At 46.3% G+C, this 26,369-nt stretch overlaps 1 protein-coding gene across 2 annotated transcripts; it reads left to right on the top strand.

Annotated features, from left to right (window-relative positions):
• Nucleotides 1-10,843: 10,843 nt before the first annotated feature.
• CCRL2 (C-C motif chemokine receptor like 2) lies at nt 10,844-13,118 on the top strand. 2 transcript variants are annotated; one of them, XM_019723712.2, is made up of 2 exons: nt 10,844-11,187; nt 11,747-13,115. In XM_019723712.2, the coding sequence occupies exon 2, from the start codon at nt 11,759-11,761 to the stop codon at nt 12,815-12,817; it is 1,059 nt and encodes a 352-aa protein (XP_019579271.2). In that variant the 5' UTR covers nt 10,844-11,187; nt 11,747-11,758; the 3' UTR covers nt 12,818-13,115. The 2 variants fall into 2 exon arrangements, with proteins under 2 accessions (XP_019579271.2, XP_019579272.2); XM_019723713.2 differs by lacking the exon at nt 10,844-11,187 and adding an exon at nt 11,204-11,322 and having other exon boundaries at nt 11,747-13,118.
• The last annotated feature ends 13,251 nt before the right edge of the window (nt 13,119-26,369 follow it).

Here is a 26,369-nt window from a genome sequence, read left to right as displayed (position 1 = left end):
GGTGTAAAGTCCCCACTTCTCCCACCCACTCAGCAAAAAGTGTGTCTCCACACGACACTTTTTAACTGTCCCTTTCTTTTACCAGTTGAATGGATGGGTTTTCATACACAGATGTGTAGATATCTGTTCACCAGCTGTTATGGACTGAATGTTTGTGACCCCTAAAATTCATATATTAAAATCCTAACCCCCAAGGTGATGGTATTAGGAGGTGGGGCCTTTGAGAGGTGATGAGGTTGTGAGGGTGGAGCCCTCTCGAATAGGATTAGTGCCCTTACAAGAGAGACTCTAGAGTTTGTTCTCTCTCCGCTCTTCCCATGTGAAGTTACACCAAGAAGAAGGCCATCCTTAACCCAGGAAGTGGGCTCTCAGCAGACACCAGATCTGCTGGCACCTTGATCTTGGACTCCTAGGCTCCAGAACTGTAAGAAATAAATGTCTGTTGTTTAAGCCAGTCTATTCTATCGTAATTAGTTGTAGCAGACTAAAATGAAGACACCAGGTGTTTCTACTACAAGGTGTTTGTCTATCCTTTTGGAAATTGCCTTATATTAATCACAAAAAAATTACTGCTTTTGCCTCTCACCCCCTCATCTTCCTCCTCTCTCATCCTTCCCCCAGAGTAAATAACAGATTACAGTGGAAAGTGTTATTAAGTCAGGGGATTTGCACTTTAAATTAATCATTTATTCACTCAGTACTTCTTGAGGAGCTAGTGTGCTAGTGCTAAATTCCTGTACTCAAGGAATGATATGAGTCTAGAGACAGAAGCCAAAGAGATAAACAGATAATCACGACGCAGAGTGAGGCATGCTCCCAGCACCAAGGAAGGCTTCCAGTGCTTGGCTGTCAGACTGGCTTCCTGGCAGTGGTGATGGCTCAGCTAAAGCCTGAGACCCAAGGAGGAGCCTTCTGCTATCTCACAGTTGTATCAGGTCCCAACTCAGATGCACGAATGAAACTATGTTATAACCGATCCTGTTTTTCCTCATCCTGAGCTGCCTTTGTTTTAAAACCCAGTTCCATTTCATTCTTCCCAGCATATTCAATCCACCCCTGTGATTTGTCAGTCAAATTCAAGTGCATGGGATTCATTTTCTGTTTGGAGTGTCCTTGCGAAAGCATTTTCCCTTCCCTCCCACGGTTGATTCTTCTGGTATAGTGCATCTCGACCAGAGGACGATTTTCCCCCAGGGGCTCTGTAGCCGTGTTGCAGACGTTTTGGTTTCCACGACTTGGGGGAGTGGCCAGGGATGCTGCTCAACATTCCACCACATACAGCACAATCCCTCACAACAGACACGTGGCTGGTCCCAAATGTCAGCAGTGCCGTGGTGGAGAAACCCTACGCCAGCCTCATCCAGGAGGACCCTGAGGCCAGTGGCGGGCTGGTTCAGGCCTGTCACCGACTCCTACAGCGTCCTCCAAACTCATGGAACATTCCGGATTCTTTGCATGACCACAGGAGCCTCTGGCTGTCCCCAGGCCCTCTCTCCTCATCCACCTCTTATACCAGTCGACCACTTCCATGGCCTCTCACACTTGTTGATGCACGACATGCTCATAGCGAGTCCCTCGGGAGCTAGAATGTTCTCAGACTCCCCCCACAGTGGGAGTGGACCTGGCAAGTGTGTGTCCCCTGTCCCCCACCTTGCAAGCTGCCCTTAGAACATAGCGGTGCCAGGTATCTTTCTCAGTGATCCAGTTTGTGTGTATATGGGGGTGGGGGTTATCTCTGCACAAGGAGAATTATAAGGAAGAGTGTGTATATGTGGGACAGATGGAAGAATTTTAGTGAAAATAGTGAAGGAGCAGCATGCAGGCCTGGGGAGGAGGCCACTTCAGGGAATGGTGAGTGGTTGGGTGAAAGTAGAAAGTGAGAAGGGACTGGAAAGAAATGGGACTGGAAGGTGGTGAGTAAAAAACAAATGAGGACGGGCCTTGAATGCCACTGAGGAGTGTGGGCTGGGGGTGGGGTTGGAGAGGGCTTTGCAGCCCAGGAGTGAATGCCTACTTTGGACGTGCCCTGGCATGGAAGGCAAGAGTGGAAGGAGGCATAGGACCCAGGTGGAGGTTTTAGCAGTGCCCTCCTTGGGGCACCATGGAGGCCTCTGCCAAGGAAAACAGCTCGAGTGGCGAGAAGTTAATGAACTTGAAAGCTACGAAGGAGAATGACTCATGAGGACTTGGATTTATGGAAGGAGAGCTCAAGGCTTGGGCCCTGGCGCAGAGGGATGGGCAGCCTGGTTCAGGATATATGCGTATGATAATGGGCTTAGTTTTTAGGACAGGTTGAGTTGGAAATTGTGGGGGACATCCAGGGGGCAGTCTCAGGAGAAGCTGGATGTGCTGGCCTTGAACCCAGCAGAGCACATGGGTGGAGATCCACATCTGGGGTCACGGGCAGTGGATGCCATAGGGGTGGACACATAGCTCAAGACAGAACCCTGAGGAACACAGATAGCAAAGGTGCCCCCGAAGGAGAAGGAGAAGGGGTGCCAGGACAGGCAGAGCCCACTGCAGAGAAGAGAACTCTGGGAGGAAGAGGAAGTGTCAGCGATGTCAAACACAGGGCCACCGAGCCAGATAAGAGCGGAACAAACATCCACTGGCTCTGTGATGCAATCGAAAAAACAATATAACAAGAACTCCTGCCTGTTTCTTCCTGTGCCCACTCGTGGCAAAGGGGCACAGAATCGTATTTCCTCCTTCCCCCTTGAAAAGCACAACTTTGTCCTCAAGTTCTAGGCTCTCCAGAGGGGACAGGAGCAGCCTGCGTGGTTTAAAAGTCCTGGTTCTCTGGGAGAGTAAGGGGTCCTTGCCAATGACCCTTTCCGGAGGGTGTGGCTGAATCCTTTGAAATGAGAAAGAGACGGGTACAGCGGACTCTGGTGCAGAGACAGGAGCCGGCTCAGATCAAGTCCGTGGAGGCTATCAGAACTGGAAGGGAATGGCTGAAGAGCCCCTAAGGAGCTTCAAGGACCCTCCCTGGGGCAGCGCTGGGCAGGGAGGAAGCAGTCTTCAGTCACCTAAGGGGCCCAGAGCAACCACCCAGCCTGAGGAGCAGGGCCCAACTCTGTCTTCCACAATTAAAATCTGTTGTGGTTTAATTTTGTTAAAGAGTATTGTTTTTATTCCCCTTTAAATTGGAGTTAATTGGGGCAACAATTGTTCATAAAGTTACATAGATTTCAGGTGTACAATTCTATAATACATTACCTATATCTTACATTGTGTGTTCACCACCCAGAGTCAGTTCTCTTTCCATCACCATATATTAGACCCCGTTTACCCTCCCTCCTCCCCTTTTACCCTCTGGTAACCCCTAAACTATTACCTATGAGTTTTTGTTCTTTCAGTTATTTGTCTTGTTCTTTTGTTTGTTTTCGGTTTATATACCACATATCAGTAAAAGCATATGGTTCTCTACTTTTTCTGTCTGACTTATTTCGCTTAGCATTATAATCTCAAGATCCATCCATGTTGTCACAAATGCTCCTATTTCATCTTTTCTTACCCCCGAATAGTATTCCACTGTGTATATGTACCACAACTTCTTTATCCATTCATCTATTGAAGGACATTTTGGTTGTTTACACGTCTTGGCCACTGTAAATAAAGCTGCAATGAACATTGGAGCACACTTGTCTTTATGGATAAGTGTTTTCAGATTTTTTTGGGTAGATACCCAAGAGAGGGATTCCTGGGTCATATGGTAATTCTATTCGTAATTTTTTCAGGAACCTCCACACTGCCTTCCATAGCGGCTGCAACAATCTGCATTCCCACCAACAGCGTATGAGGGTTCCTTTTTCTCCACAGCCTCTCCAACACTTGTTACTATTTGTCTTGTTGATGATAGCCATTCTGACTGGGGTGAGGTGATATCTCATTGTGGTTTTTATTTTCATTTCTCTGATGATTAGTAACAATGAGCATTTTTTCATATGTCTATTTGCCATTAGTATGTCCTCTTTGCAGAAATGTCTCTTCAGGTCCCCTGCCCATTTTTCAATTGGGTTGTTTGTTTTTTTGTTGTTGAGTTGTATGAGTTCCTTGTGTATTTGGGATATTAGCCCCTTATTGAAGGTGCTGTTTGCAAAAGTCTCCCATTCAGTTGGTTGCCTCTTTATTTTGTCGATGGTTTCTTTTGCTGTGCAGAAGCTTTTAAGTTTGATATAGTCCCATTCATTTATTTTAGCTTTTACTTCCCTTGCCTTTGGAATCAAATTCATAAAATGCTCTTTGGACCCAAGGACCATAAGTTTAGTACCTATGTTTTCTTCCATGCAGTTTATTGTTTCAGTCTTAAGTCTTTGATCCATTTTGAATTAATTTGGGTACATGGTGACAGATAGCAGTCCAGTTTCATTCTTTTACATGTGACTCTCCAATTCTGCCAGCACCATTTATTAAAGAGGCTATCTTTTCTCCATTGTATGTTTTTTGCTTCTTTGTCAAAAAGAAATTGAAGAAGACACAAAGAAATGGAAAGATATTCCGTGCTCATGGATTGGAAAAATCGGAAATCGAAATCAACATAGTTAAAATAGCCGTATTACCCAAAGCAATATACAGATTTAATGCAATCCCCATCAAAATCCCAATGGCATTTTTTAAAGAAATTGAACAAAAAATCATCAGATTTGTATGGAACCACAAAAGACCCCGAATAGCCAAAGCAATCTTAAGAAAAAAGAACAATGCTGGAGGTATCACACTGCCTGACTTTAACTTGTACTACGGGCTACAATAATCAAAACGGCATGGTATTGGCAGGAAAACAGACCAGTGGAATAGAATTGAGAACCCGGAAATAAACCCACATAAATATGGAAAGGAAACATTCTGAAAGCGAGGATGCTACTTAGTGTACTACCGTTCACCTCTGTTCATAAGAAAAGAGTTGTTATCTATTTAACATAACTATGGTTAGTGTTGGACCAGTTACTGTCCAATCTGCCAACCCTACAAAAGCTGGAGTGTGGCCAATTAGATGGGGAAGGAGAAAGAGAAAGAGAAAATCGGAGGATGGAGCTGGAGGGAGCTTCTAACTTCCCTTGGACTTTTCTCTTCACACCCTGATGACCACGAGTGAGTAGCCAAGGGACCGGTCAAGTGGAGTGAGTGCCATGTGCACATGACTCATACAGTGTACACAACCTCACGCGTGGGTTTCATGGTGTTACAACATGGTGGTTTTTGAAATTTCAGTTTCCATTTCTGGTCATGAGGGCAAATGGAATTTTCAGGAAACCCAGACCTCTCAGCCTATTCAGTGGGTGTTGGGGGCTCTGCCCAAGTGTCCTCTTCAGGGTCAGTTACACCCACCCTCTCTACTGTTGTGGATGAGGCTGCTGGGAGCCACCCTGAGCCACCAGGACCTGCCTCCTAGGCTGTGCTCCGTCCCAGGGGATGGCAGGGCCTGGCCCCCTTCCCTCAGGGGGGACAGTGCTGAAGGACCAGGCCAGCTCCAGAGTTGTTCACAGGGGCAGCTGAAGCCTCAGCTGTAACCACATGTGATCGGCTTCTCCCTCTGCCCAGCCCTGCCTTGCTCACTCCCTTCCGAGTGTGTCTCCTGGGAACCTTTCCAACAAGACTTCTGCATTCCCAGGAATGCAATCTAAAATAATCTGGTTCTTGGTTTCAACTTTCCCGTCCACCAACACTCAGGGACAGATGCCAATAAGTAATAAAATGTCTCTACCTTCAGTTGTGTTACTTTCCCTTCCTTTGCCCCATCTCTGAGACACAAGTAGATGGTCCCTTGAGGACCTTGAAAAAAAAGAGACTAGGAGGAAAGGGGAGGGGAGGAGAAGAGGCCTCTGCACCCCTCACGTGGCTAACTCCCACTCAGGCTTTCAGCTTAGACGGCACCTACTCCGGGGAACCTGCCCTGGACCCTGGGGACTGGGCCAGGTGCCCTTGCTGACTGCCCCATAGCCCCCACGTGCTCCCCCCAGTATAGCATATGACTCCCTGAATGATAAGTCATTATGTGCTTGACCATCTCCCTCTAGAATGTTAGTGCCATGAGAGTAGAGAACGGGGTCACTTTGATCATCGTTTTGTCCCAGGGCCTGGCAAAGTTCCCAGCACTTGGGAGATGTGTCCTGCAGGGTCCTGTCAGAAAACATGTGCCACAGTCAAGTAGGACAGCTGAGGACATTTTGGCAAGAGGGTGCTTTACAAAGATTTAGACAGGGTCCAGGGAAAGCTCAGCACATTGTAAAGTGCTTAATGCTAGAGAGAGCAGGCCGCCAATGCCACGGCTAAGGGCAAGGGGAGGGTGTGTCTGACAAGAGCTGCCCATAAGTCAAGGGACAAAGCAGCCCCACCAAGAAGGAGACCCCTGAGACCCCACCAGGAAGGAGCCAGGAAGCTAAATCCCTTGACCTCATTCTCCCATCTCCTGCCCCAAACTCCCCATTGGCCAACCCCAGCTGAAAATCAGAAGGGGGTTAGGGGGGTGGGGGACGTCGGCGATTAATAAGGTAAGCCTCCCTGGATCTAAAGTAGGGTAGAGGAGAGTGGAGAGTAGATACAGAAGGGCAAAAGAAAGATTTACAAGACAGCAGGCACTAAATACCTGTGAAATGAATAAAGGAATGACTTTCCAACAAATATTCATTGGAACACAACTCAGTGAGTATTTACCATCTTGATCACTGTCTGATGTAGACACATCAAAGGCCACACACTAAGTGTAACTCAAACGACAGCAAAGCCTCGGGCTATGTGAGATGGGGAGCCGGAACTTACAAGTGCTGACATAAAGATAGCACTTGGGAAAATGTGGATTAGAAGAAATTCGCCCACAGGCAGGAGAAAGCTTATCAGTTTTTGCCCAGGTTCTAAGTGGTAGAGGAAATAATCTCTGAGAATTCAAAACCTGTGCCTCATGTAAAGATGAGGTTCAATTTTATAATACCCTCAAAATGGGAGACCCCCAAAAACAGACCAGGAAAACTCATCTCAGGCCATTGATGCCCCCAGGACCCCCGGCTGAAATAAATACAAAACTTCTCCAGAAAATAGGGCTCCCCCTTTAGTCCACACAAAGCTGCTGCAGAAAAAAAATAATCACCAATAAATATGAGCTCACATCGAGATTACAAAACACAAGGAAATGGATCACCATGAGTAACACTGGACAGGCTTTGTAAACTAGAGGATTAAACCCCTGAACGATCTGATGAAACCATGATTTGATTAAAAGTATTTTATAAGGAATCAAAATACTAAAAAGGGAGCAAAAGGTTATTACCAGAACCCCCTCAGTGTAGACATGGGTATATTCCACTCCCGTGGGATTTGTCTTCTTGCCCTAATTCAGCACATCGTCTTACAATATGTAAAGTCCTACAAACATTTCTGGAATATGGGCGTTTTAACTCAGTAGGTGTTTTCCTTTGTTTTGCTAGGGAGACATACATTCTGAGTCCACTTGTCTCCTATTTGGAGAGCATTAGGATAATTCTCATCATTTATTGGTTGTCCTTCTTTCTTCAGTACTGTATCTGTCATAGCATTAGGTTTACACACAGTTCTAATGCACCACATTTCAAAGTTTTGAAATAAGAGTGTACCCTGTCTCTTATTCTGTTGCTACTAGCAAATAATTCAGATTTTTGTTGAAACTATTTTGGGGTCATTTTATAAGGTACTGGAAGGGGGAGAGTCTGTGATCCCGCTTCAGTTTGCCATCTTTACTGCAAAGTCCAATACTCCTGTTTTTTAAATTCTGTAGGGGTTTCAAAACTATTAAGGACTTCTTCAGCTTGGGTAGCCCTGGAGGTAGTTGTGTTTGTGTACTGTTAACTTTGGGTTTTTGTTATTTTTTGTTGTATTGGGGACAGGGAGATATTGGACACTTCCTTCTCATGGCATGTGATGCGTTAGTTGCCCCAACTTTGCAGAACAATTGAATTCATTTCACCACAGGATGTGGCTGGTGACCCTTGGGAAACCAATCTCAGTGGAACGGTGAGGACAGCAGCCAGGTGGGGGTGGGAGAGAGTAGGGAATGAACAATGATGAACTAGGAACAGTGAGTTTACACACTAATGAAGGCTACCTGAGAAGAGGGAGACTAAGTAGTGAGCAGAGTGTGGGGTTAAGGGTGGGTCTATAGTCATTATTTAAGGGAGAGACAGTTTAAAAATGAGCATTTTAAAATTCTGAAGAACCCAATAGAGAAAGAGAGGTTGGTGCTAAAACAAAACGTGTAAACAACTGATAGAAGTCAGGCAGAATGACATCCAGAGTGCAGGAGAAATCAGCCTTTGATACAAGAGGATCAACTCCACAAAAAGAGGAAAGAACGCAGGTGGCCACGATTATATTTGAAGCTGCGGACCAGGAAGTTGAGAGAGTTCTGAGAAAAGATGGAGATGAGGTCACCTCCTACTCGAGTCTTGAGTCTTTTGCTTACTGGAGAATATGTTTAGCAGCATCTCAATCCCTCTCTTATCTTTGAGGATCAATGGAACATAAAGAATATTTCTGCATCATCTATAAAATTATCGCTGAATCCATTACCCAGTGTGTTTTCCAAGCTCCCTGACACAAATAAGAACTTGGTACCAAGAAAGGAGGGGGACAGGAGCATTATGTGTTGGTCCTAATTGTCAGATGCTTCAGGGCTCCTCTTGTCAGCTCAGCACTCTCTGACCATCCTATGTACAGAACGTGAGCACCTGAGCCAACTGGCCTCCCTCTTCTCCTTCCTGCTTTGTTTTTCTCCACAGGACTTCTCTCCTACTACCCTACAATGTACTTACTTATTTTGTTTTTGTCTGTAGAATGTAAGCTCTATGAAGGTCCGGATGTTTGCCTATATGTCTTGTACCTAGAACGATGCTAGGCACTCTATAAATACTTATTAAATAAATGCATAAATGAGATCTACGTGTACCAGGGAAGGAGAGTTATAATGTGATAGCTTCTTAAACTGAAATTGAGATTGAACTATGTTCATAAGGAGGAACTCAGACCCTAAAGGGTAAGGTTTGTGAGCCACGTGCCAAAGCCACAGAATGTGGTGAAGTTTCAGAGATGACCCTCGATGGTTCCAGATGTCGGAATGGTACATAAGACCTTCCGCTTCCCTTATCTTCAGACCTCCCAAGCATTCCTTCCTACCGCTTGAGAAGTTTCAAGAGTCCCATGGCCTTGGAGATCGAATACACAGTACAGTGTTTATGGAGCACAAAACAGGATTATAAACATGAAACTTGCTAAGAGAATAGGTGTTAACTCTTCCCACCACTAGAACAAGTGATGATTATGTGAGGCAACAGAGGTGTTAGCTAATGCTACGATGGCAATCATATTACTACATAGATGTATCAAATCAGTACATTGCACACCTTAAACTTACACCATGTTCTACATCAATTATATCTCAAATTTTTTTAAACGGAGTCCCAGTGGCCTACATACGGATAAACAGAATGCTGGGAATGAAGCCAAAATGAAATAATACTGAAAGCGAAGGCCATGCTAATATGGGAAGTTAGAGTGATCTTAAATTTACAAAACGGTATTTTTTTCCCTGTGGGAAACTTCAAATTTCACATGATTCTGTGACACATAGGAGGCGCCTGCCTGCTGCTATTTCACTCCACTTAACCACATCACATGCATATATTCATGTGACTTCTCATGTCTCAAAGTTGGATTTGACTCTCATCCTCTTGCCTGAGACTGACCAGTGAGCATCAGGCAATAAAGCGTGAAAAGACACCATCACCTACTCACTCCAGGTCCTCGGGAGGCCTGGTGTCACTCCAAACAGTCCTGCTGCAGGAGGGAGGGCCCCAGGAAGGACAACCGCTGGTCCCCAAACCTCGGCCACGACCAATGGGCAGAGCTTCCCAGGGCACGGTGACCCTCAGTCACTGGCAGGAGCCCATACTGTGGGGGGAGGAGAGGAGGAATCTGTCACAGCCCCTGTTCCCACCAGCACCAACCCCTCCATAAGAAGGAATGTGTGCATTTCCCTTTGAGTTGTATTTAATGTTCCATCACATATCCGTCTGGGCCCTTCTTACCTTCATTTTTCCTTTCTCTTAACAGTTGCCTCATTTCTAGTTCTCTTTTAACAGGCCCATGTTCTATATGGAATGCTTCCTCAGATACCTCTTTGGCATTAACAGGATGTCATTTAACTGGCGACAGGAGCACTAAAACAATCTGTAGAACTGGTCCCCACCTGAGGTCACTCACAGGTACAGTTGATCTGGGAGAAGTTCCTACAGACTCTTCAGCTGTTTCCAGTCCCTCTTCCCAGTCTGTCCTCCTTCCAATCCACCCGCGTCCTCCTCCCTCCTCCCCAGTACTTCCTTCCCCCACTTCACATCTCGACTCTTCTCTCTGTTTCCTCTCTCCAGCCTCCAAGCTCACCCCACCCCCAGCCTTGTCTTGGGTTGAACTTATTCCCCGATTTAATGATGCCTCCATGTCCTTATCATGGAATTCTCCTGTGCTGGGTTCTCCTACTCGGAGTAGGGTCAGCTCCTCACAGCTTGCCTACCTCCTCCATTTCCCCGTCAGTGCTCACAGCAGCTCACGCTCACTGGCACTCTCAAAGATGGCAATAAACACGTAAGCACACGTGGCTCACTGGGGATCTCACTCTAAGTTCTCAAAGCCTGTGTTGATTCAGGGAGTGGGCTTCTGCTAATGCTGACGGCAGGCCCACCTGCAAGTATTAGCATTACCGGGTGACACTTTTCTCCTCCGCTGTTCCCTGTTCAGTGTGTTGCATGTCAGAAGCGCCTTCCTGCCCCTCCTACTCTCCCTCCCTATCACCAAGGAGCAGCTGTAACTGAGTTCCTTTATCTGGGGAAGCCAGGAGGACGGCTGTCTACAGCCATGGGGAAATCAAAGGCGGGGTACAGGGGGAGGCAGAGGAGAAAACAACTTCCCCATTTCTCTCAGAGGCTTAAGAAACACTCTGGGGGTCTGGGGGAGCTTTCCAGTGGCTTTATTTCCATCGATCCCCAAGACCTGTGACTGGTGGGCAGAGCTACCAGAAACAAACAGTGGTTTCTCTTGCCCCTGAAGGTCAGGACCTTCTGTTCAAAAGGAAGCCGGTCTTTCCACTGTCCCAGGCCATTCCCACAGCAACTCAGATGGTAGGTCGGGAGGCCCCAGCCTTCCCCCCAGGAACTCGGTCAAGTGGTAAGTCATCTATGTTTTTAACCAGCTATGTCCATGTTGATGCTTAGGATGGTTTCGCTTTTACAAACATTTGTTCATATCCTTCGAGAGAAGAACTCAGACCTCTCTGCCTCTCACAGGAAGCTGTTTCAAGGGGTGAGAAAACTTTTTAAACATGTAGAAATTATGACTGACAGAAATTTTGTGAAACTAAACCACAGTTCTTGGTTCTCTTTAATTGTGTGTTTTCTTATACATTGTTTTCAAGTGGGCAGGTCTTGCTTCTACCCAGAGAATGAAGTTCTTTGAAGAAGCGTCCTGCTGGTTTGTATTTGCCCGTAGCATTAGCACGCTACTCAGCGCCTAAGTGCTTCGTGAAGACGGGGCTTAGCAGCTGCCCTGGGGAAGTAGGGACATGTTACAGAAATGTTTCTTTTCAATCTTCTGAGATGGAGACCTCCTCTGGCTAAAATTACTTCCCAGAGGAGGGAAAACATAGCTGCGTGGACAGTAGTACTGCTTGTCTCCTCCAGGACCACACAGCTGTGTGAAGGGAAAACCATTTCTCATTTCTCTGCAGGGCAGCCCGAAGATGGCTAATGACACATCAGCAGCAGACGGTGATTATTACGACGTCCTCATAGTGGGCGAGCTGAATCACAGTGAAACAGAGCAGTGCCCCCAGTATGACGCCAAGACCCTGTCCGCCCAGCTGCTGCCTCCACTCTACACTACGGTCTTCCTGCTTGGTCTCCTGGACAATTGCTTGGTTGTGCTTATCCTGGTCAAATATAAAAGACTCAGACACGTGGAAAATGTCTATTTCCTCAACTTGGCCATTTCTAATTTGTGTTTCCTGCTTACCCTGCCGTTCTGGGCTCACAGCGCCTCCCATGGGGGGCTTCTGGATGATTCCATGTGTAAAATTCTCGCGGCGCTCTCCTCCATGGGCCTGCACAGTGAGGCATTTTTCAATGTCCTTCTGACAGGGAAGAACTACCTGGTGTTTTTCCACGTGAGAAACTTCTCAGCCACCAGCAAGATGGCCTGTGGCATCATCACAAGTGTCCTGGCATGGATAGTAGCCATCCTGGTCACTTTGCCTGAATTCCTGCCTTACAAATCCCAGATGGGATTACAAAGCCAGGAATACAAGTGCTTCTTTAGCAGACCACATTTCCTACCAGGTGATGAGACATTCTGGAAGCATTTTCTCACCTTAAAGGTGAATATCGTGGGACTTCTCGTGCCATCGCTAGTTTTCATATTTTGCTACATGCAAATGAGAATAACACTGAGGTCCAGGGACAGGAAGTATGACCTTTTCAAGCTTGTTTTCGCCATCATGGTTGTTTTCCTGCTGATGTGGGGACCCTACGGTATGGCGCTTCTCCTGTCTACTTTCAAGGAACGCTTCTCTCTGCAGGACTGCAGGAGCAGCTACAACCTGGACAGAAGCGTTCACATAACGAGAATCATTGCAGCCACCCACTGCTGCGTCAACCCGCTCCTCTACGGACTCCTCGACAAGGCATTTAGGAAATACCTCTGCCACCTTTTCTATCCGTGTGATAACACTCCCCCACCACCCACCGAGGACTCTGCACAAGATACGTCATGGGGAGAACACGACCACTCCACTGAGGTGTAAACTAGTTTGCATCAAAATCCGGATAAATAAACATTGGTTTTGTTTTTTGTTTCATTACATTGTTTTGTATAATTTTTTTTTTTTTACTCATCTGTATATGAAATAGATACAGGAAGAAAAGGGGGAGGTGAACAAATATTTACTGAGCTTCGAATGTATCTCAGCACTGTGCTAGGCTCTTTGTAAAAAGTGAGCTCTTTTCTTGTCCATGGTGCATTCAGGGGGAATTAGTCTCATTTCTCTGAGGAGGAAACTGAGGCTCTGAAATTTGTCTAAGATCACACAGCTAGAGAGTGGCAGGGCTGAGACATAAACCCCAGTGCCATCCAGTCCAGAGCCTATGCTGTGTCCAGCATGCCAGACCTCCAAAAACTGGACAAGAAAACACATGAAATAAATACATAATTTTAAAACCAATTGGACCACATTCCAAATTAAAAGTGACCTGTTCATATAGAATATTTTAGGCATATTTTCTTAGAGGTGATTGAAAGAACTGGCCAGCTGCAGGTTCTGATTAAAGAGAGGTAAAGTGACAAGCTCTGTGGGAGTTCTCTAAGCTTTCTTTGCTACTCTTTATACCCTTGAGACCCCCAAACTGGGAGCCTCCCAAAGTTTCTAGTACTTCCTCCTACTATTTAGCAAAAATAAGTGTAAGGTTAGGTTTAGAAATGTTTAACACAATATATATTTGGTCCCTTTCAGTATAACATATACCTCCAGCCTCAGCAGCCTGTGACTACAAAACATCACAATAAGTATTTGCCTGGGGAGATCTAGTGCCCGTGTTTCTGTCCCATGTCCCATGTAGAGTTGACAGAGGAAATATAGAATGCCCATGGACCACAGCCTCCTACCTCCATCGCTGAGTAGGGAGGAGGAGGTGGTGGTACCTGGGGAGACTCCAGAGGAGCACAGTCTGTAGCAAGTACTGTCTCTTCCATGTCCTCAGTGGGGGCTATGGATGAACTGTACGCCCTCCAAATTCATAAGTTGAAGCCCTCACCCCCAATGTGATGGTATTTGGAGATGGGGACTTTGGGAGGCCACTAGGTTTAGATGAGGTCATGAGGGTGGGGCCGTCGTGATGGGATTAGTGCCCTTATAAGAAGAGATACCAGAGAGCTTTCTCAATCTCTCCCCACCATGTGAGGACATAGACAGAAGGCGGCCATCTGCAAGCCAGGAAGAGTGCCTGACCAGAACCCGGCCATGCTGGTACCCTGTTCTCAGACTTCCAGCCTCCAGAACCAGGAGAAAATAAATTTCTATTCTCAAAGCCACCCAGTCTATGGTATCATGTTATGGCAGCCCAAGGTGACTAAGACAAAACTCATCCAGAATGATATTAAATAGCAAATAAAGGCACCATGACATGTCAAGAGTGAGACCTTGGAAGAAAGCATCCTAGCAGATATGAAAAGAGGGTTAAGAAGTTCAAGAAGAGGAGAAGGAAAAGGGACAGAGACATTCTCCTCACAAATTATACCAGTTGATCTGGACTCTCCATCCACTTCTCCTACCACATGTGGGACATAAATCTCAGAAAATGACATCATTTTCAGATGTTTACAGATGCAGTGGTGAACTCAAAGGACAAATCCTGTCAGAATTTTCAGAATGAAAGCATAGACTGACTAGAGAAAAAGGATCTGCAAACTCTTACAGTGACTGAGAGTGAAATGGTTATCGAAAATCAAAAGTTCGCGATGGATAATCTAGTTACAACAGCCCACACACATGAGCAGTATATTTGGAACGTTAATAATCCAGCAAGGTCTCCTCCAGAGTTAGAACAAGAAGACTATTATCCCAAAGGTAAAAATAACACATGCTTCTCCACTTTTCCACAAACCACTGCATTAGGAAACTAACAACCAGTGAAAACCCAAAAAGAAGGTGGCTAGTGTATTCAAGAAAAACTGACAGTGTGTCTGTTTTAACTAAATTATTTTCTAATGTAAAAAAAAAAAAAATTCTATCAGGTCAGAGTAACTCTGATTTGGGAAATTTGAAAGAAAGATTGAAATCTCATGAGCAATCTTCTGTTCATCTCAATTCTATTTATTTGTGGGCACAAATTGAACAAATTTGAAAATGGGAAACACGATTGGTATAGTAAATAAAAAAGCAATAACATTTAAAGTTGAAAAAAATACAGGCTACCCAGTTAAATTTGAATTTCAGTTAAGCAACAAGTAATCTTGTCTTTTCCTGTTTTCAAATGTGCCGCGGCCACCTGAGCCAGCGTTGTCCTCCCTCCTAAGCTGCTCACACTTTCCTGGTCTAGGGCTACTGTGCCACATCTGAATTTCAACGGGACTTTACGCTCTGCCATGTGCCTTCCCAGATATCTTACCTGTGCCACATACCAGTCTTTCAAAGAAAATTGAGTCTCACCTGCCTCATTTTATAAAAGTGGGGACTGAGGCTGAATTCACATGGTTGTCATGACAGAATAGCGGGCTTGTCATTTTCTGATATCAGTGTCCTTTCCTGTCCTGCCCGTTGCCTCCACCCAGTGCTCAGTGCTTCCCAAATATCTGTAGGGCTTCGTGCACAGAGTGAGTTCCTGTGTATGATTACACTGGATTTTTGACAACAGTCCAGAGGATTGGGGGAAGACCGGTCCGATGATTGCTGCTCCTCTCAGCTGCCCATTTCTAGACACTGAAAAAAACTTCTCCAAAGAACCATCTCTGGCACTTCTAACAGAAGAAAATCTTTGATCCAAATTTCAGACTCTAAACCCCTTGATGTCTTTTCCCCTGAGGTTTGGCCTTTAGCCACAGCTGGGGTTTGAGTCACTTCCCTGGAGGCCCCCTCTTGGGAGGGCCTTGAAAGGGGTGTCTGTCCCTTCCTGTGTGACCTAACCCCGCCATTGACCTCCCTGAGCCTCAGACAACTGGGGATAAGGCCTTCCCCTTGCAGGGCTGCTGGCAGCTATGAGGGCTGGGAAAGCACCACAGGGATGGGCTCAGGGAATGCTGTGTGCAGCGTGCTTTCCCTGGATGTTGCCTGAACCCTGATGGTGCTTGAATTTCAGCTCTCACAGGCCTCCTCCTTCCTACCTCGGCCTCCTGCAGCTGTTCCAGGTAAATGCCTAATACGTTTGCCCAAAGGCACAGGGAACATGTGGCTCAGCTCCTGCCTCTTTGAGGGCCTGGTGGGCAGGATGACACCATCACCTACAGTGAGCATGTTTTCCTCTGCCCTCTGACCAGCTCTGCGGGTTTAGTTTACTCTGTGAATCTGTGAGCAGCCCTCCCCACCAGAGACCCTGCCCACTCGCTGTTTCAGGCATCTGCCTTTGCAGTGCACCTGCTTCACACTTCATTGGGCTGCACACAGCTTGCTCACCGAGGCTCAGGACCTTCCCAGCTAACCCGTGCACACAGGCCCTCCGTCATCTGCAGAATACACAGCCTATGTCCCTAAGCTTGCAACAACTCCATCCGATGACGATTCACGTATATACTCATTGTGTCTCCACCTCATGTCTGAAGAACGCCAGGGCAGAGTTTGTCTGATCACCTCTGAATGGACTAGAGGAGATGGGATGTGATGATGGATGAGAAGGTGGCCAAGAGAAAGACTCAGCCAACTCAGCAGGAGTTATCTTTCCCCCAGAGACAGGTGATACTCAAGCCTGTGAGGGAAGTCAGGAGGAAGGGGTTGACCGACAGGTAACAGGAGCACTTCCTGAAAAGGGTTACAGTTTTCATCAGGGTATCATAGAGAAAATAAATTGAACATTTGTATATTAGAAGGAAAATTCTAGATGATTTTAACATTGTTAGTGTTAAATTGAAAGAATCCATATGATCTCATGGCTTCAGAAAGACATAACTCTCCCTCCACCTCTCACTCAAGGTCCCAGCGATGCCAGCTGCTTTAATAGTGAGGATGGAATTGTGGGGCTGGAGGGTAGTAAAACACCAAAACAATAATTATCTACCATATGGCAACATCGGAGTATTAAAATCACAGTTAACGTGTCACCCTAACATGCCACCAACCTATCCCAGCTGTTTTCATTTTTGCACACGACCTTCCATTTGCAGGCATGTTTTTTCATAACTGCACTTATACAATAGGATTTTGCACTCTGCTTTAGTCACCTGTAACCCATAAATACCTCTTCTGTCTCTAGACAGTGTCTAAAATGTCTATTTTTATAGATTATGTAAGAAGTAATCATGTTCACATACTTAAACTCATTAATTTCTATACTCTAACATTGGATATTTTTATGATTTCAACTTTTTCTGTGATGGGTAACATCATTCTTAAGAACTGTTTACTCACGATAAATTGTTTTCTTCAGATAAGCTCCTGGTAGAGTGTGGTGGCTTTGTAATGTGTCAGCTTGGCTAGGCTGAACTACATTTCCCAGAGTTCTCTGACCTGCATGTTTCCAGGGATGAGACCCAGGAGAGATTTTTGAGAGAGGTTTGGAGGGTGGAAGTGAAGCAGCAGCCATTTTGTAGCTCACACACTTTGACACTTATCTCCCCTCACTGTTGTGTGTCAGGCCTGCTCCAAGATCCTCCTTCAGCCTCTCCAACTCCAAGTCCAAGTGCAAGGGTTTAACTTTGTGATAAATAGCCATGACTTTTGCAGGTCACCCTGTCATGCGGGGCAGCCTGCGGGGTCTCTGCTCCCACTCCCCACATAAGAACGCAGGATATGGTGAGGCCAAAAAGGAACACCCACGGAGCCATAAGTAGGGGAGTCATATCACTATATTCTCTCTGGCGGCATCTGCCTCTCTGCAATCCGCTCTTGTTAGCTCAGTCACCATCTTCTTGCTAGCCCCCATTTTTCTGCTAGTGTAGCCACTGCAGTTATATTAGTGGCCAATGGCTCACTGGTTACAGCTGACGGTCAACTAGCCACAGCTGATGGCCATCCAATCACAATTGATGTTCATTTACTACCTGAGCCAGCAGCTTTCTATGTGAGGCCAAGAGCCTGGAAACTGCTTTTTGGGGCTCTGTCCCCACACTCCACCCGTACAGGCTCTCACCTCACAATCTACACGACAAGCGTCTTCCACGAGGGGCCGTGTGCGAGGAACCTGGAGGTGAATGCAATATCCTGGACATAGCCAGGCCCTCTGGGCACAGCCAGGGTTTCTCAGGGCACCACCAGTACTTCTGGGCACAGCCAGACTTACTAGGCTTCTTAGGGTACCACCACTCTCCCCGGGCACAGCCAGGGCCTCAGGGCACTGCCACTCTCTCTGGGCTCAGCCAGACTTCCTGGACCCACCAGGGCTCTCAGGGCACTGCCACTCTCTCTGGGCTCAGCCAGACTTCCTGGACCCACCAGGGCTCTCAGGGCACTGCCACTCTCTCTGGGCCGCTCAGGGTACCGTGCTGGAACAACAGTGGCTCACAATCAAGGTACTTACATATTCTCGATGGCGGCCGGTCAAGACACAAAAGCAAACATCCGCCAGTTCCACTACATGGTGGTATGTTCCCAAACAGTCAAGTGGTCCATTAAATTAGGGATGGAAGGCAATTCCCCATAGTCCATAGTCATTCGCCAGGGCTGTCCAGGGGATGAGGGACGACCTTGACCTCACCCTCAGCTCCCATGGAGGACTCAGCAAGCGTTTCCTCCTGGGACTACAAGTCCTGCATCCGGGCTGCCTCAGCAAGCACTTCCCAGCCCACAGGGCCGCAATGTCCTTTGCTTTCTCCGGCCTATGCTGGTTGGGGAACCGTCCACGTCTTCCCACCCCTCCACGGGGGTCCAGCTCTCGGCAGCTGCTCCTCCTGGTTTTCCTGAGACTAAGTGTTCATATGCACAAACTGCTCCACCGCCTTTCGGGGAGGTTTGGCCGGCACAGCACCGTACCCTGCTCGCTGCGCCATTTATCACGCAGGGAGGCCTGCGGGGTCTCTGCTCCCACTCCCCACATAAGAACGCAGGACACGGTGAGGCCAAAAAGGAACACCCACGGAGCCATAAGTATGGGAGTCATATCACTATATTCTCTCTGGCGGCATCTGCCTCTCTGCAATCCGCGCTTGCCAGCTCAGCCACCATCTTCTTGCTAGCTCCCATTTTTCTGCTAGCGTAGCCACAGCAGTTATATTAGTGGCCAATGGCTCACTGGTTACAGCTGACGGCCAACTAGCCACAGCTGATGGCCATCCAATCATAGTTGATGGCCATTTACTACCTGAGCCAGCAGCTGTCTATGTGAGGCCGAGAGCCTGGAAACTGCTTTTTGGGGTTCTGTCCCCACACACCCTTATCAGCAAGGTCAGGGCAACAAGAGCTGACATGGTTTCAGTCTGTCCTCATGGGCTCCCGCTCATGCTTGTGAGTCCCTACGCATCCTTGCTCTCTTCCTGTTTATATCCATCCATCTCCCCTTCCCAGCTGTACCTCATGAACTTCCTGTCCCAGCACTGGGCGTGATGACAACAGCCTTATAGAGAGACACCTTGGTCAGGTAGGTCCCACAATTATGTCAGATCAAAGCCTGGTGACAAATCCTTAATGGAAGTATGTCTCCTAGCAGTCCTGCTTCTCTGACTGATGGAACATTTGCTATTGAGTGTCATCCAGAGGAACAGAATCTTAAGGATAAGTTTTCTGAACTGGTTCTGGGTTCTCTGGAATTGGTTCCCTCGTCTGATTAGATTTAAAAACACCAATGACCTGTTTCCAACAGTAAAAGAGGCCCTGGTAGTCCGTGGCATACAATTGCAAATTAGTTACTCCAATGATCACCTTTAGATACCTGTAATCAAAGCCTACGGGAAGCAAGGATCTGGGTGACCTAGTGTTTGTTGCCATAGGTCAAGAAGGTCAAAATAAGGATTATAATAAGGTAGGTTGGTTGCTTTCAACTGTGCTGGAGATCTTGGAGGGGAAAAAATGATAAGCTCAGAGCTTTAAATTCCCAGCTTGAAGTTTGCATAAGGAAACTGAAAGCTTCCATGGCTGCCTTAAAAGAAACTCATCTCTTGTAGCATGGCTGTGATTTCTGAAAACCAAACCCAAAGTCTAATCCTGAAAGTGACTGAATTACAACACAAACTGAATTCTCGACCTTACAAGATTTCTTTTGCTAAAGTTATGACATTGATTAGGAAAGAATGGGATCCTGAATATTGGGATGGAGACATATAGTCAGGTTCTGATGAAGATGGACACCCTCAAACCCCTAAATTTCACTGAAATTTCTTCACCAGTAGAAGTGAGGAGGTTAACACCTTTGCCTAAAGAACCTGTGATGGGCTCCCCTGAGGTAAGTACTTTGTCCTTCTCAGCACCTATTCCCACATCTCCTTGCTTCTAGACCTACAACTTGACTTACATCCCAGCCGGCCCCAAAGGATGAGATAAGAAGCATGACCAGAGAGAAGGGCACGATTTTTTTCATTTTTTAATTAGCAGGAACATGTGGAACATGTGTAGGAATAGACCTTAAGTTTGTGGGATAATGGTAGAAGGAACATAAACAGATTTACTAAACTAATCAGGGGATCACTGCAAAAAAAAATCAAAATAGAATAAGCATTATTTTTTAATTGCTTGAATAGGAAAAGGAGGGCCATTTCATCAGAAGGTGCTGGGTCAATTAAATATCCATATGGGGAAAAAAATGAAACTTGACCCCCACTTCACGTCATCAACATAGGAGCATCTTCCCAATATGATATGGACAGAGAAGAAAGCCAGACAAAAAGAATCTGTAATATATGATTCTACTTCTGAAACTTCAAAAGAAGGCAAACTAGTCAAAAGTCAAGATAATGCTTATTTGTGGGGAGGAGAAGGTGTTAGTTTTTGGAAGGAACATGATTTGGGATGGCTGGTAATTTAAGTTTCTTGATTTAGTTCTGAAAAAAAAAGCTTAAGACATCTTAGAGACAATTGGGAAAGTGTGAATATGAACAAGGTGTCGGATGGTATAGATTTATCATTTTCAAGAGTAACAATGAAATTATGATTCTACAGGAGAATGAATGTCCTTTCTCTTAGGGGAGGCATGAGAAAGAATTTGGGAGCAAAATGTAATGGTGGCTACACCTTACATTCAAATACTTTAGACACACAACACACACACACACACACACGCGCACGCACACACACACCGTGTGCCTATCTAGGAAGTGAGGAAGAAGATATGTCAAAATGTTAACAATTGTCAAATCTACGTGAAAAATACATGGATGTTCATTGAATCCTGTTTGACCTGCACTGCATAAATAGAAATTTTCATAAGACAAAGTTGAAGGGGAAAACTGACTTTGATATTGTCTGGATGAAAACAAAGAAAAAAGATTGACCGCAAGTACAAATTTTAAAAGTCTCCTCCTTTCCAATCCCTCACAATTGGGGTGAGACTCCATCTGTAGGAGAGCTGCAGAGAGAACAAGCCCAAATTCCTCAGCTTCACCAAAAACAAAACTGAGTCCACAGAAGGTCAGAAACTTATCCAAAGTCACACAGCCACACAGCAGCTGAGCTGAAACGGGGCTCTAAGTGTCAGGCTGCACAGGCCACTTATTCCCACTCAGGACTGGCCTGTAATTATTTCTGAAAACAATGGCCAGCTAAATGATTCTGAATGTCCTTTATGAGTAAAAGCTAACTGAGAAAACAGTATTCAGGCTGCCAGTCAATTTCCTAACGCATTTAGCAGCGCATGCCCATCATGTCAAAAGAAGAAAAGAATAGAAAAGGGAGCTTTGAACGTCACACTATTAAGATGCTGTGGAGGGTGGATTATTTTACTATTAAACTAGGTGGCAAAGCATGGCGACCTCAAAGCATGTGATGTTCCTCCTGATGTGATGTGGCAGGAAGCTCGCAGCACCGCAGAGTGGTGGGTTCTCCCGCAGGTGCACCTTCTAGCCCCAGCTCCGGTGACACTACACAGGCACAGGTAGATACTTGCAGTCTGCTGCTGACGCAGTGCTCCCAGCACCGGCCCCAGCGCTGAGGCCCCCTGGGGGGACTGGAAGATGCTTCTAGAGCACCTTCAGGAACTCGTCCTGCACACCAGGCAGAGCCAGACGCCCCCCTCCAAGAGTGGATGGAAGGAAACTGAGATGCTCCTACCACAGGACAGACAGCGACATACTGGAAAGAGGGTCATCAAACTACAGCCCTTGGGCCACATCCAACCTGCCACCTGTTTTTGTATTGCCCATGAGCAATGAATGACTTCTACATTTTTAAATAGTTGGGGGGCAAAAAATCAAAAGAACAATGTTTTATGACACATAAAATTACACAGAAATCTAATTTCAGTATCCATCAATTAAGTTTTGTTGGAACACGGCCACATTCCTTTATATGTGTGTTGCAGATGGCTGCTTTTGCACCCCAGTGGCTGAGTTGAGTAGTTGTGACAGAGATGGTGGGTGGCACTGGCATCACATCCTCCTGCTGTCTGGTGCATTCAAATCACAGGGAGGCAGATATAATTCAACAGCATTTCAAGAGCCATGCTGTGATGTCATGATAGAATAAGAAATATGTATGTGGTCTTCCTCCTGAGTGACAGGAGTGAGAGCAGTGTCTTGTGATTGGCACCTGAAGGAGGAGGGCAGTCTTGAGGGACGGAGCCCTTAGCCTATGGGCTGTGTTATAATAGCCTGTGGGCTGTGTTATGTCTGGGTGGTTAGTGTCATAATTGAATTGACCTGTAGGACACCTAATTGGTTTCCACACAACACATCTGCTAAGATGTGTTACAATTGATGGTGGTGAAAATATGTGCTGAACAAAACAAAGGGGGGCTTAATTGGACAATTTACAACAATTGTCAACATGGACAGTGTTTATTGATTGGTTGTACTTTGTGGAAAATGTTTATATTTATGCTGTGTGTTACACCAGTAGTGTCAGCAATGAGCTTCAGTGTTCTGTAGACTCCACCATCATCAGTTCTGTGGATTTTTCTCAGAAATGAAAATTTAATATCCCAATTCGCCCGGCCACACAGCAGTTTGCTGGCTTAGCAGTGGTAACGTTTCATTGTGATATTTTGAGTTCAGGACCAAGACTGAAATTTTTCTGAACAAGGACTGTCTTTATCTCCCTGACAGAACATTGAATGGCTCTGGAAATTATATTTTTCTGGAGAATTGATTCTGTTTCTTAATAAACTCAACCTAGAATTACAAGACCAAATAGCACTTACATATGAAACATATATCATAGCCAAGTCACTCGACAACTATGCTTTGAATCACAAGAAAGGTCAAGCCACTTTATACACTTCCCATACTATTAAAAGGTAAGACATGAGATCTCCATTCTCCTACAAATTTGTATCAGATATATTTTCTGAGCTTAAACTACTCATCCAAAGGAGTTTTTCAGACCTCAATGCAAGGAAAAAAGAGGTTTCCATATTTCAAAATCAAATGATGCAACTGAAGAGCTTCCATCTAATCTTCAATTGGAAGTGGTGTACAATTTAACGACACGCCATGCTAAAAGGTAAACATCAAGAGAAGAATCTAATACAAGTTAATAAATGTCTTCCAAGTGATAAGTATGCACAGTTAGTAGCACTATATCACACTCACAAAGAAAATTGTACCCAAATTATGAGTCTGCACTAACACTTCCCATTCCAGCTCAACCCACAGATTCTGCCTTGCTTTCCCCATTACATATTTCTATCTTTCTTCTTTCACAGTAACTCTCGGTCCCAAAAACATCAACACATTTTCTCATTTTCTCAATCTACACACACATAAAAGATTTCAGAATTGCTACACCCATACCACTTAGAGTCCCCAGTAGATATAAAAATGATAAGGACATGTACCCAAACCAGTCCTAAAAATGTGACCTGGAATAGGAGGAATGAAGTCATTACTGGGCCAGGGAGCGTGATTGATGTTACAAAAAGATAAAGCAGTAACCTGAAGGGAGGGTATCTGAGATCAAATGTGAATGATTCCCCCACAGGGAACCCCATCTTGGAAGCTGCTGTGTAGTTCTCTGAATGGGGACATATTATCAATGCAAGAGAAATTGTGAAATATCCCAGAAGGCGTTGGGAGAGGGGAGAAAGGGGTCGGGGCTCTCTTGTCCCTGGTCAGTCTTCTGTTTCTGTGGTGGCCTGTGCAGCTGTGCAGGTACAGCCTGCCTATGGCATTCTGAAAGGGGGGCTGAAATGCAGCCCACACTGCTCACCAGGCCGCCATCCCCAGGAGGGAGCTATACATACACCGGGAAAGGGTCACCTCCCTCGCACTTTGCATAGAAGCCCTATATGGGCTGGCAAGGCCACTCTCTGATTGATCTCTGACCAGGCACCATGAAATGCTCGCTTCTTCTAACGTAGTATTTCCCCTGCACCATCGCACTTCCCCCTTACCCGCACCCCAAACTGTGTGTGGCCACCCTGTGCTCAGGTCTTTTCCTGTAAAGCTGCCCTTAGGATTCCCAGTGGTTCGATTTGTCTGAAGACTCTTGACGTATGTAGAAGGTTAATTCCACTTGGGGGAAGATGAGGGAAGTGTGACTTCCTCTAACAAGGTCGGGCTCAGAAAAGGGGAGATGCCCGCTATACCATTTTTGTCTTTCTTCTTACATCTCTGTAAAGCAGTGGCAAACCACCATTCTGGAGGCTGAAGATGAGGAGGAGAAGGGCAGTGTCGGGAAAGGCTCGGGCTGCCCTGCGTCTGTCTGGCCCAGGGCTGTGGAATGTGCTGGCTTCTCCTTGTTCACATCCGCTTGGAGCAAGTCTGGAGAGGAAAGGCAGCTGGGACGAGAGCACTGTCACCCTGAAGCTCATATTCTCTTTGCCTTCCTCTCCCCCTTTCTCTCGTATCCTAAGTTTAATGATTCGAAACACTGGGCTATGACCAGGAAATGACACCCTCAGGCTCTCTCCCAACTCTAGGAGGAAGAGAAAGTTAAGGAGGTTGGGGTAGGGGGTGTTGTTTGTTTTTGTACGTTGCAGTGAAATAGCACAACCGAGCTCCAGAAAATTCGACATTTTAGACCAGGGGCCTAGAGCAGAACAGTAGGCCGAGAAAACATTTCATTTCGGGTTCCTGAGGGCAAAGGTCTGGCACCAAGAAGGTCAGATTACATTCCTGAATCTGTTGGATGTCATTCTCCACCAGGACAAAGGGAACAAGGTGGCCTCTTCCCCAGGGACCACGCTCAGGGGCAGAGGGAATTTCAGGGAGGAAGGCAACTGAACACAGGCCTGAAGGCCCTGCCAGGGGCTCGAGAAGTAGAGAAAAGCTGTTCAGAATGCAAGGTCGTGAGCTGTCCTTGAAGACTGTAGGGAACTTGGAGTCTGAGGAAGTGAAAACAGAGACACCAAGGGGAGCCCACACTCAATTCAGTGTGAGGGGGGGAAACGGGGTGGGACCATTGGTCTGGTGGTGGTTCAGAGGTTTGACCGGCATGGCCTGGACACCGAGAGGGCAGAGAAAGAAGCATCTGTGCAGCTATGGGACGTGACACACACGTTTCCAACTTCAGGAGGAATCCATGAGCATGGTTGTCTGGGGGAGTTCACTGTGGACACAGCTTTTGGTTTTGTTTCCCTCCAAGACTATCAGACACACAGGGCTCGGCAGCCTTTCACAGGGACGCTTCTCTTGCTAAGACAAGTCCACACTCTGGGTCTTTCCAATGACCGAAAAGCTTTGACTGTTGTCCCAGCAAAGCTGAAGCTGAGGAAATGTTGTGCTTTTTCTTCTTTTTCTCTGTCTATTCTTGCCTCACCCAAGTGTCTCCATAGCCTTTAATTTTCTGGGGTGAAACGCTCATTTAAATTCCAAATAATATACCTCTGGTGTCTACCTCCCACACTAGAGGCTCAGGGTCTTTCTCAGAATTCCCACAGATTCGGGGCCTCGCTTTCTTCTGGACACCTTTTGCCCCGATACGCCAGCTGCTCCTCACTTACTGGTCTTCACTGCCCTTTCCTTCCTGGGGGCTGCTAGCCTCTCTCCGTACGCCTCCCCTGAACACAGACGCTGCCTGGGCATTCATCTGAGGGTTACTGACCTGGTTATGAACCTGAGGGAGCAGGTACCTGGCCACCCCTGGGCCCCGTTTGCTCACTCCCCCAATGAGGGGAGTCTGTGCGTTTGTAACTGAAACCATTTGGTTCTCCCTTAATTCCCTTTCCTGGCACCAAGACAGTGGGTCAGAAACAAAACTTTGGAGCAGAAAACCATGGGAGACTCCCTTAAAGGACAAAGCTTGGACCCTCAAGAAAGCAGAGAAAGACCAGAACGGAGGAGGAGTGACGTGGACAGTGAGGAAACAGTGTGGTCAGCAGGATCAGAAACAGCGAAAGTCTCCTAAGCTTGGCGGTTTGGGAGGGCAGGGGTGTCCTTTTCCAGAATCACGTCAGGAGAGCGAACAGGTTAGAATCAAAGTACAGTGGGGTGAAGAGAGAACAAGTGACCTCACCCCACTTGCTGAAGAAAGTGAAGGCAACCTGCCTAGACCATGTTTGAAGACCTTGGCTGAGAAACGTGGGGGGAAAACTAGTGACTAGAGGTTGACAAGAGGAAGAGGGCCAATAAGG

Source organism: Rhinolophus sinicus, linkage group LG10, assembly GCF_036562045.2.
Source record: "Rhinolophus sinicus isolate RSC01 linkage group LG10, ASM3656204v1, whole genome shotgun sequence".
Lineage (NCBI taxonomy): Eukaryota > Metazoa > Chordata > Mammalia > Chiroptera > Rhinolophidae > Rhinolophus > Rhinolophus sinicus.
The sequence above is the reverse complement of the archived record's forward strand: the minus strand, read 5'-3'. Positions and strand labels throughout refer to the sequence as shown.

Bases quoted from the DNA above. Each gene is read 5' to 3' on its own strand.
- CCRL2 (XM_019723713.2), top strand. From the start codon at position 11,215: ATGTCCATGTTGATGCTTAGGATGGTTTCGCTTTTACAAACATTTGTT. The intron at 11,323-11,746 runs GTGAGAAAACTT...ATTTCTCTGCAG, and splicing joins ACAGGAAGCTGTTTCAAGGG to GGCAGCCCGAAGATGGCTAA.